We start from the raw sequence: 11,881 nt of genomic DNA, 5'->3' as shown, positions 1-11,881 counted from the left end.
TCACAGAGGCCTATTGAACATTGTAGGGCTTAGCTCACAGCTTCATTGCTGTTTTTACCTCACTTCCCCTTATCGGTGATGAATGTGGTCACCAGTCAGAAAGTGTATTTCTGTTGAGTCTTAGTCTTGGAAGTGGGTTTGCACTGAGGGGACCCGACCACTTACCTTGATGTTTCCTGGGCAAGCAACTTGTTTGTTCTTGTACAAATAGTCCGTCTGCCTCTATTGTTTTGTATTTTTCCTGTAGGTCTTTCTTTCAATGCACAGAAACTTTTTAAAGTGTTGAAAAGCAAAGATGTTGGCTTGAGGACAAAGGTGCACCTGACCCAAGCCATGTGAAAGTTGGACAGTAAATAATGAAGACCATAGAAGAATTGATGCTTTTGAGTTATGGTGTTGGAGGAGAATATTGAAAGTGCATGGGCTGCCCACAGAACCAACAGAATCAACTTGATGTCACTTAACAACAACAACAAGTCCTAGAATAGCCTGCTTACATATTGTTAAGTGCCATCCAGTGGATTCCGACCTATAAGGACCCTGTATAGGGCTTCCAAAGAACGACTGGTGAGCTTGAACCACTGACCTTGCGATTCAAATGACTTTGCAGTCTGGCACATTAACCCACAGCGCCATACCAGGACTCCTGCTTACATATCCCTGGATGTAAATCAACAATTTGTCTGCCAGGTCTAGCAATCTCATGAATTCCTGAAGATGGACCACGCCCACAAGAGTTATTTTTCACACTAAGAGCAGCTGGTGAGCTTAAACTACAGAGCTTGCAAGCTTGCAGTTCAAGCTCACTTTACAGTTCAGTGTATTAGCCCACAGCGGCACACCAGCACTCCTTCCAAGTTGGTTCTGACTCAAAGTAATCCTATTATAATAATTTATTTGTAGCACAAAATATTGCCTAGTCCTGGACCAGCGTCATAATCACTGCTGTTTTAAATCCATTGTTGTAGCCACTGTGTCTATCCATTTCATTGAGGACTGGTTCCTCCCATTAACATGTCCAAAGTATGTGAAAAAAAGTATTGTTCAGTATTGTCAGGAGGGACCAGGCCCTGGAGAAGAGTATCATGTTTGGTAAGGTGGAGGGTCAGAGAAAAAGCGGAAGACTCCCAATGAGATGGATTGGCCAAGTGGCAGCAGCTTGGCAACAGTAGTGAGGTTGGCCCAGGATCGGGCAGTGTTTCCTTCTGCTGTGCATAAGGTCACTATGGGTGAGTACCTACTTGATGGCACTTAACAACAACAACATCCTCTCTTCTAAGAAGACTGAGGGAGGAGGCCCCTGCCCATAATACCTTGAGGCCTAGGAATGAGGGAGGAGGCCTCCCCCTCCCCCATAAGACCTTGAGGCCTAGATCACACACAAAGGAAACTAACAGCTTCTTCTGCTTTTGTAAAAAGCTGCTCGTCTAGGAACTGCCAATGAGAAAGTAACACGGTGGTCTCCCCACTCAGCCCTATGTAATCCTACATAAAGCTAGTAAGAAAGCTCTATCTGGGAGCTTGGCATTAGTCCACCGAGGCTCCTCTGGCAATAAAGCCTTTTCCTCTAATAGCACTGGTGTTCGGGTGATTTCTTTCTCCTGTTCAGGCCTTGTCTTCCTGCAACAAGACTACTAGGTGACCTCTTCCAAGATAAATTTGTTCACACTTTAGGCAGTTCATGGTATATTCCATATTCTTCACCAACATGGTAATTCAAATACCTCAATACCATTATTGCCAGAGATGAAGAAACTGATTTTTATCAACATTTTCAGTCTGAAATTAATCAAGCATTCAATCAAGATATATTGATAATTATTGGTGACTGGAGTTACAGCATGGGACACAAAGAAATAGGATCCAGAGTTGGAAAATGTGACTTTGGTGACAGAAGGGACACTGTAGATTACATTCTACAAGACCAATTTATTCGCTGCATTAATTAGAAGCTCTAATGAATAATTTTGGATTCCAGGTGTGGCGCTGTAAGACAAGTACTGGACTGCTAATCGAATGGTTGATCAGCAGTTCAAACCCACTAGCTACTTCTCAGAAATCCTATAAAGACTTTCTATTGTGTGGATCATGACAAGCTATGGACAACATTGCGAAGTATGAGTATTCCGGAACACTTAATTTTGCTCATGAGGAATCTGTATCTGGACCAAGTTGTTCTAACAACTTGAGAACATGAGAACACTGAATGGTTTAAAATTAAGAAATGTGTGCAACAAGGTTGTATTCTTTCACATAATTATTCAATTTGTATGCTGAGCAAATAATCCAAGAAGCTGGGTTCTATGAAGAAAAATGTGGCATCAGGATTGGAGGAAGACTCATTAACAACCTGAGATATACAGATGATACAACCTTGTTTGCTGAAAGTGAAGAGGACTTAAAATATTTACTGAAGAAGATCAGAGAGCATCGCTTTCGGTATGGATTACATCTCAATGTCAAGAAAACAAAAATCCTCACCACTGGACCAATAAACAACATTATTATCAATGGAGAAAAGATTGAAGTTTTCAAGGACTTCATTCTTCTTGGATCAACTATCAACACTCATGGAAGCAGCAGTCAAGAGATTAAAGGATGTATTGCATTAATCAAGTCTGCTGCACAAGACTTTTTTAAAGGGTTGAAGAGTAGCCAGGGAAAACAGAAGTGTCATATAACATGTTGAAAAGCAAAGATGTCAGCTTGAGGACTAAGGTGCGCCTGACCCAAGCCATGGTATTTCCAAAAACCTCATATGCATGTGATATCTGGGCAGTGAATAAGGAAGACTGCAGAAGAATTGATGCTTTTGAGTTATGGTGTTGGAGTAGAATATTTAAAGTGTCATGGGCTGCCAAAAGAACCAATAGATCCATTTTGGAAGAAGTGCAGCCAGAGTGCTCCTTGGAGGCCAAGATAGCCAAACTTCATCTCTCGTACTTTGGACATACTGTGAGGAGGAACCAGTTGCTGGAGAACGATATAGTGTTTGGTAAGACGGAGGGTCAGAGAAAAAGAGGAAGACCCCCAGTGAGATGGACTCAAGCGTGGGAACAGTAGTGAGGTTGGTCAGGATTTGGCAGTGTTTCGTCTGCTGTGCATAAGGTCGCTATGGGTCTGTACTGACTTGTTGGCACCTAACAACAACGAATGGGAACGGACTTGGTCGCATTTAACAACAACAACAACCAATTTATAAGTTACCGCAGTAGGAGTCCTGGTGTGTCGCTGTGGGTTAATGCGCCAGACTGCAAAGCCATTTGAACCGCAAAGTCGGCGGTTCAAGCTCACCAGCTGCTCCTTGGAAACCCTATACAGGGTCGCTATGGATCGGAATCGACTCGATGGCACTTGACAACAACAACAACAACATTGTGTAGTTAAAAGAAGAAAAAAAAGCCCCCTGCCAAACACACACTCACACAAACACTCCCAAACCAAAAAAACATAGACACACAAAACACAACCCAAATTCTACTCAACATTCGTACATTGGTTGCTCCACAGGTCAGAAACTTCTCCATCAGTTGGGAGCTGCTAGGAGCCCACAGTGACTGAAGGAATCAGAAATTACATTTTAGCAAGATGTCCACGCGACTACATGCACATTACAGTTTCAGAATCCCTCCTCTAACATACAGCACTTTAGTGTCAATATTTTGCTGAAAGAAATTCCTAGCAGCTGTCATGGTTCCATGCAACTTTAACCATATGGCAGTAGTTCTCGCCGGCGTCTCCATTGTTCCACACTAATTGCAAGCTTCCAGCTTCTTTGGAAAACCGGGGCTTGGCGCCCGAGGGAGAGGGGGTCGTGCTCCCGGGGAAGGGGCGGTGCGGTGCGGGCGCCAATGGGCTCTGCCGGGCGGGAGGCGGGGCTCTATTTCAATAGCTCCCCAGGCCGCAAGCGCACCTCACGTCTCGGCCTCAGTATGTGGCGCTTTTCCTGCTTTTTCTGTCAGCACGTTGCAAAAAGGAGCAAGCTCTCTAGACCTTGGAGCAGGCCGACCGCCTTCATGTCCACTCTGCTGATCAATCAGCCCCAGTATGCGTGGCTGAAAGAACTGGGGCTCCGCGAGGAAAACGAGGGCGTGTATAATGGAAGCTGGGGAGGCCGGGGAGAGGTAGGCGGATGACCCAGGGAAATCTCAGCGTTCCGAAGGTTTTTTCTGGGAGGCCTGGCGGACATACTCATCGCTAGCGCCCTGCTGCACTCTACGAGGTTGTGCTGGATGGAGTTCTTAAAATCCACATTAAATGCCTGCTTTTGTACTGTGATTTGAAAAAGAAAAAGAAACTTAGATTTTAGATGCTTGTGTGCATTGGGGAATCGAAGTCTTTTTTGGAGTTGCTAGTGAGAAACTGATACGCATACTTTAAACTTAAAGGCAGAGTTCTGGGATCAGCAGTGAGAAACTTTACACCTTTGGGGTAAATACTTTTGAGCTTTATTGTGACTCTTCAGTTATGAAACGTTTTACATAGTTTTGTTTCCTTCTGTCTTGAAATCCTTTAGGTATTTGCAAGCTCAGACTTGCCGAAATCTTTGCTTGTTTTCATTGGGCTGTGTGTTTCCATGTGGGCGGGTTTCACTTTTTTTTTTTTTTTTAATGCCCCGAGCGGAACATTGTTCCCTGCACCCTGACACTGCTCAATAAAATATTCTATAGAGTAAAATGGACAGGTAGGGTTATTATTACCCAGATTTACTTTAGAGATCCACATGCAAAGGAAAACTTTTATGAGAAATCTTTATCCTGTGTAACATTCAACAAGGCTTGTTGACTGCCACACGATGTGCCGGGTTTATTAGGGGAAAGAAATGGGAGACAGAGGTGGTTTTAATTATTTCCTACTCAGTGCGGTTGGCAGTTCTGTCATGGTTTTCCTGTGGCATCTAATTGTTGTTCGTGCCTGTCGAGTTGGTTCTGACTTATAGGGCCCCTCTACAGGGTTTCCGAGGACCTGCTGGTGGTTTTGAACTGCAAAGTTTGTGTTTCAAACCCATCTGGTGGCCCAGTGCATCTCCTGTAGTGCCACATCAGAACACCTCACTATTTTGTTATTAAGTGCCATTAAGTAAGTTCTGACTCATAGTGACCCTGTATAGGAACAGCTGGAGGGTTTGAACCACAGATGTTGCAGTTAGTCATCCAATGCTTCTCTTACAGTGCCATACCAGGACTTCCTATTTAGTAGTTCTCCCAATTTGCAGGGAATTATGGATTCTATATATAATAATCGTGTCTTTGTTTTCAGGTGGTTACAACCTATTGTCCTGCTAACAATGAGCCAATAGCAAGAGTGCGACAGGTAAGTGGTCTTTTTCTGGTTGTTAATTCAAACTGCCCACAGAGTTTGTGGGAGTTTTCTCTGGAGACAGATGGCAGTATTATTTATATACATCAAGAGCAATACAAAATTACAAAGGCAAAGTTGACAATGTGTTTCTTTTTCATTTGACATTTTAGGCTATCTGAGAGATCTTTGGTTGGGTGTGTGGGGGTGAGTTAGAGAAGGTGGACAATATCCAGTAGAGAGCGTAGCTTCTTTTAAGGCAGTGCCTCACGAGTTTTACTGAGCAGATGAGGATTTGGTGAGCTTGAAGATTGTGATTCCATAAATTTGGGCTGGGACCTGAAATTCTGCATTTTGACTACATGCTCTGGTGTGGTTCTGAGATAAGGCTAATGGACCACGCTTTGAGGAGCAAGCTTTAAAGCACTGCTGGATTCCAACCTGTCTAACTGGCTCCAGTGAGTTTTTGGAAGCAGAGGCCAGGGAAATCATTCTAAACCAGAAAATTTAGGCATACCCAAAGACTGTCCCATTTCTCTTTCAAAAAGTATGTTCTGAGATCATTTCTCTTTCCTTTTATCTTTTTCTACACCCAATTCTAGGCTAGTGTAGCAGAGTATGAAGAAACCGTAAAGAAAGCAAGAGAAGCGTGGAAAGTCTGGGCAGATGTAAGTATAGCTTTGCTGTCGAGTGTGGAAGGGGAGGCCAGGGCAAGGTTATCTATTGTCGTAGATAGGACAGGAGATAACCTTGCCCTGGCCTCCCTGCTTCTTGATCTAACGATCAATAAGCATCCATCCCATAAGCAGTTTAATCTGTCTCCTTGCTGATACGCAAATGTGTGCTTCTTGGGGACGTGATGAATAGTGTCTTTTTGATACTTGTTGTTGTTGTTGTTAAGTGCCGTCAAGTCAACTCTGACCCATAGCAACCCCAAGAAGCAGCTGGTGAGCTTGAACCACGGATCCTGTGGTTCAAACGACTTGGCAGTCTGACGCATTAGCCCGCAGCGCCACTTTCGTGCTCAGTAAATGGGTAAACTGGATTAAAACTCCATATTTGGGTACCATAAATTGACGGTATGAACAAATTATTCACCACTAAAGTTAACTTGAATTTATAATTGAACCTGTAGAAATAGAAAGAAACATCTATGTTTAAACTGCTGTTAACTACTTCTCTTCCTTCCCCTTGCCAGATGTGTCTAAGGGAGAGTGTATCTCAGCACTAGGTCAACATTCCAGGTCCAAAGAGCAGCAGCAGCATGTCTTTCACAGGGCTAGGAGCTCATGTCCTGTCCTGCATGGTTAGGCTCTGTGGCACTTTCTGCCTCATTGAGCACCAGCAGTTAAATGATCAAATGTAAGAGCAGGAGCTGGGCTGGGCCACCTGACCTATTATGTGGTGGGGGCAGAGGGGTATCCTGTGAGGCGTGCTGGGAGGCCCTGGTGAGGGAAGAATTAAGGATCCTAGGGCTACTCAGATTCTCGATATCTCTCCATATCCCTTTTGGTCTACTGTCAGAGGCTGTAGGCCTGGGGCTGTAGAAATAGCCCCCATAGTTAATGGGGAATCCAGGAGATTGAATAATGCGCCCTGTCCCCCACCCCCAATTGCCCCAGTTACTAATCCTTGATGGTGGTGATTATGGTGGATATGTGCTGTGGAGTTAGTTCTGACACAGGGTTTCTGAGGCTGTAAAATCTTTACAGGAGCAGAAAGCCTCATCCTTCTCCCTCGGAACATGTGGTAGTTTTGAACTGCTGACTCTGAAAAGCTCCTTAATTAATCCTTAGAACCTGTGAATGAAAGATGCTTTGAAGAAAATGATTACAAATGAAAGAATTTGAGATTGTTTTGTATTATCTGTGTAGGTCCTATGTGCAATCACAAGTGTCCTTGTAAGAGGGAGGCAGAGGGAGATTTGATACAGAAGAAGGTGGCAGTGTGACCACTGAGGCAAGATACTACACTGCTGGCTTTGAAGATGGAGACAGGGGCCAAGCGCTAAGGACTGCAGCTCTCGAAGCTAGAAAAAGCAAGGAAATGATTCTCCCTTAGAGAGGAGGGAATACATGCTGGCATCTTGACTTTAGCTCAGTGAAGCTGATTTTTGACTTCTGATCCCTCAGAACTGTAAGAGAACAAATGCATGTTGTTTTAAGTCATCAAGTTTGTGGCATTTGGCTATAGTAGCAATAGGAAATGAATACGGAGACATCACTCACTCTGTGCACTTTGGATTTCTCACTTGTACAGAGGAGAGATCAGGATTGCCTATGCCAGGGGTTATCAGGAGAGTTAATTGAGTTAATCATTTAAAGTGATTACAGGAGAACGTGCATGGCAAGCCACAAACAACATGAGAGTTATAAAACCATGGGCTGCTGTGGGTTTTGGAAATGCTGAGCTGCTATGCTTTTTCTGAGTCAGTGATTTTGGTGAGGAGCTGGGGATGGCAACGGGCCTGGTAGACAGACTCTCCAGTAGAAGCCTAGGGTGGGTACAGTTTTGTTGAGACCATGTCTGTGCAAAGCATGGAGGACACCTTTCTTTTACTTCATTTAACTAATTCTGGATCTAAATTAGGCTCAGGATTTAATTAATATATAATGAAAAACATACTTCATCAGAAACATACTGCTTCTAGAGTAAGCAGTGTGCTAAGTAAAGTTCATCCTATGAGGGGATTTAAAAAAGTTTTCAGAAAAATGGCTTGAAAGATAAAACTAAAAAAGAAAAAAATTTCCTCAATATAAGCTCCATCAAGACCAAGACCCTTTTGTAAGTGATAATACCAGTTTTGTGGCACTGTAGGATAAGCACTGGACCACAAGGTCGGTTTGTATAGAAAGTTTGGAGGTTCAAACTCACCAGCTGTTCCTCGGAAACCCTATGCAGGGTTGCTATGAGTAGGAAATGACTCGATGGCACTTAACAAGAAGTCCATCCCTAAAGAACTGAGCATCCTGGGAATTTAACCATGCAAATTGCAGTCTTTTTTTACATCATTAACTGAAGAAAATGGGTGCCCTTTAAAGGTTTTTTTAAGATTAGGAAACAAATGAAGTCAGAAGGAAGCAAATCAGGACTGTTAAATAGGATGCCCAGTGATTTCCCATGGAAACATGTGCATGTTGTTGTTAAGGGCCATCATGGCAAGCCTCAAATACATGTGAGCTATAAAACCATGGGCCACTGCCGGTTTTGGGGCTGCTGAATTACAGTACTTTTTTTTTTTTTTGATGGTCCTGGGGATCTCCGCTCCTAGACTGGAAAGTTAATTACTCCCTTCCTTGCTATAAAACATCTACCTTTACATTTTCAACCCTCACAATCAGTCCTGATAACAATTATTCACTATTGTATCACAAGAGACCCATCTGTATTTCATTTCATCAGCTCTGCCTAGGCAGATTGGATAGTACTCACTAGAGATTCTGCCTTCCTCCATGCCCCCGGCTCTAGGTTCCGTTTTGAAAGCTTGTAAGCCAGTCACTTCTTGCCTTTGTAGCCCCCCACCCCCATTTTGGGTATCCAATGTCCAAGTTGCCCATCCCTGTCTATTCTGTGTGTGGAGGGGTTGGGAATGATTCTTTTACTGCAGTGCATTTTTGAGTCAGTGATTTTGGTAAGGAGCTGGGGACGGGAGCAGGGCTGGTGGACACAAAATTGCTAGTGTTTAATGAGAGGACTGGGCAGGAACATTGCAGTGATGGAGAACTTTCAGGTGAAGCTTTCCTAGATGTTTTTCTGCTAAGCTTTGGCTAACTTTTTAAACCACTCTCAAAAGAAGCAAATGGTATGTATCATTCCATGGCTCTCTATAAAGTCACCAAGCAAAATGCCTTGAGCATCCTCCAAAACTCTTGCCATGACCTTTGGTCATAACTGGTTTGCTTTTGCTTTAACTGGACTGCTTTCACCTCTGAGTAGCCATTGTTGCTTTGATTGTGCTTTGTCTTCAGGATTGTACTGGTAAAGCTGTGTTTCATCTCCTCTTATAGTTCTTTGAAGAAATGCTTCAAGATCTTGGTCCCATTTGTTTAAAATTTCTGTTGAAAGCTCCGTTCTTGTCTATATCTGATCTGGGCACAATAGTTTTGGCACCCATTCAGCAGAAAGTTTGCTCAACATTTTCAGTCAGAATTGTATAAGCTGAACTAATTTGAGATGTCTGTAGCGTTGGCTATTGTTTCTAGTGTAAATTGTCAGTCCACTAGGGCATGTACAAGCTTAATTTTTTTTTCCTGCAAAATTAATGTAGATAGTCTTTTCCTACAGGCTTCATTAGCTCTATAAAATGAGTTAACCTTTTGTAAGTCACTAATTTCTTTGGGGCATAGTCCCCATAAGCTTTTTTTTTTTTTTTTAAATTTTTAATTGTGAATGAGTGAAAGTTTACAGGCAGATCATCAGTTTTACATTCAACAAATCATACACCTTGTTTCATTACAGTGATTATAATCCCCTCCATGTACCGTCATATAACAGTATTTCTCTATTCATTTTAGCCTCTATTTATTTTAGCTCCTTTTTTTTAAACACTCAGGCATATACAATAATTTACTCCACCAAACGGCACCTTCTGCAAGTAGACCTCCTGGCCCCCAGCTCTCAGTCCGTCTCTTCCCATGAATCTAGAGTCCTCAGCTGCTCCCTCTCTCTGTGTCTCCATCTCTGCCCCCATAAGTTTTTCTTAAAGCATCAATGATTTTAGCATTCTTCAGCCTATAAAATTGATGTTTCTTCTTGCTTCAGTTTTCACAGAATTCCTGTTGCTCCAATAGGGGCTTTTTTCAAAGATGTCTTGTCTGTCTCAGTGCCTCAAACTAGATCCTGTTGTTCAGACATGTTAAAACAAGTTACTATGAGTTTATTTTGATGCAAAAAAAAAAAGTGAATTTATAATTTTTTTCATACTACACCTTTCCATGTACTTTTTAAAACCTCTCAGACCTGGATAGAGAGTACTGTCCAAAGCAGTGCCATTACTTTTTTTTCTGTTTTATAAATAATTTTTATCATTTCCTTTCTGATTATAAAAGTAATGCATGTTCCTTGTTATAAAATTAGAAAGTGCCTTAATAAGTTAATCAGATTTAATCCTAACCTTTTATGTGTTTATTTTATAGTTGTGATTATTATTCATATATCCAGAACTACATAGTATGTGTAAAGTTTGGGGGTCTCTGACTGCATTGTATACCAGCCTAAAGAAACTCCATAATTGTTTAAATAGTTTTTTCCTTCTTCTGGTAAATACTAGTGATAATCTAACATTATCATTATTGTACATCTGTATTTACCCAGGGTAAATATAATCATTGACAAAACAGTTTGTATGCATTCAAGGTCTTGTTTCTCCTGAACTGACTTTTGAATCTTGCCTCTGCTTTTGCCCTAGGGCATTGCAGCTGACCCTATGATGTCTGCCCTTAATATTGCACTGTAATATTTTTTTTTGCTACAAGGAATTGATGCCAAAACTATTGCACCCAGATCAGATATAGACAAAAGCACAGCTTTCAATGGAAATTTTAAACAAATGGGACCAAGATCTTGAAGCATTTCTTCAAAGAATTATCTGCCCTTAATGCTGTAGGATTTTTTTTTTGCCACAAGGAAAATAAAATTTTCATTTTATTTTCTTGCAGGTTAGTTTTACTTCTGCCTCTTCAGGGCTCAATTGTATACATGGGCTTTGGTGGTGGTCGAGGGGCAGCATCTGCAGGTCTAAATCGGGGTGGGGGTGTTCGGTCCTTCCGAGCTTCACGAGAATGGTTCCTGACCACTTTGCTGTGAATGACACAGCTCACACAATAATGTAGCTTCACGTACAGCTTGGGAAGCACGAATGCATCAAAGAGATTCACTCTGGAAATATCCCTGATGGCTGCGGCCTCTGCTATGTTTCGAATTACGAACTTCTTATTGGCCTTGTCTTTGGGCACGCGCGGGAGTAGTTCGTGCAGTAAATAGGCTGCACATGGCCACGGCCCTGTTTGGCACGACCGTTGTTTGTCCTTATCTTTGTCATTTTGGAAGCGAGGACCTACCTGAGAAAGAGAGAGAGAAAGAGAGAGATGTGCTGCACTTTTTTTTTTTAATAGTGTTTTATTGTGACTTATATGATAGTTTACATGGGAGAACATTAGTTTTACATTCATTCTATCGTATATCGTCTCATTGTCATGGTATAATCCCCTCCATGCATCATCAACCAACCAAAGGGTATACCCTGCAAGCCTGCCCCCTACACTATGCCCGTCCCATCCCCCCCCAGTCTTCAGCACACAGTCTTTCTCCCTCTGTGGATCCAAAGCCCCCAGCTGCTCCATCATTCCATGTCATTGTCTCTGCATCCATCTCAGGCGTCACTGTTTCTCTGGGTAGGGTCCCACTCTTGGCTCTTCTCCGTTGATGGTCCTAGGGACCTCTGCTCCTAGACTGAAAAATTAATCACTTCCTTCCTTGCTACAAAATGTCTACCTTTACATTTCCAACCTTCACAATCAGTCCTGATAACAATTATTCACTATTGTATCACAAGAGACCCATCTGCATTTCATTTCATCAACTC

General features: G+C 42.4%; 1 protein-coding gene across 2 annotated transcripts in view; it reads left to right on the top strand.

Moving 5' to 3' along the window:
• The first annotated feature begins 3,814 nt into the window (after positions 1–3,814).
• The window catches only part of ALDH7A1 (aldehyde dehydrogenase 7 family, member A1), an 88,211-nt gene continuing 80,144 nt past the window's right edge, over positions 3,815–11,881 (top strand). The window contains exons 1-3 of one of the 2 annotated variants that reach the window (XM_006870674.1): positions 3,815–4,124; positions 5,260–5,313; positions 5,901–5,966. In XM_006870674.1, coding sequence (XP_006870736.1) covers positions 3,852–4,124; positions 5,260–5,313; positions 5,901–5,966 — 393 coding nt within the window. In that variant the 5' untranslated portion in view covers positions 3,815–3,851. The remainder of the gene's footprint in view (positions 4,125–5,259; positions 5,314–5,900; positions 5,967–11,881) is intronic. The other variant, XM_006870673.1, reaches the window with a different exon arrangement.

This window comes from Chrysochloris asiatica, unplaced genomic scaffold, assembly GCF_000296735.1.
Source record: "Chrysochloris asiatica unplaced genomic scaffold, ChrAsi1.0 scaffold00147, whole genome shotgun sequence".
Taxonomy (NCBI): Eukaryota; Metazoa; Chordata; class Mammalia; order Afrosoricida; family Chrysochloridae; genus Chrysochloris; species Chrysochloris asiatica.
Note: the sequence above shows the minus strand (reverse complement) of the source record. Positions and strands in the feature narration are given on the sequence as shown.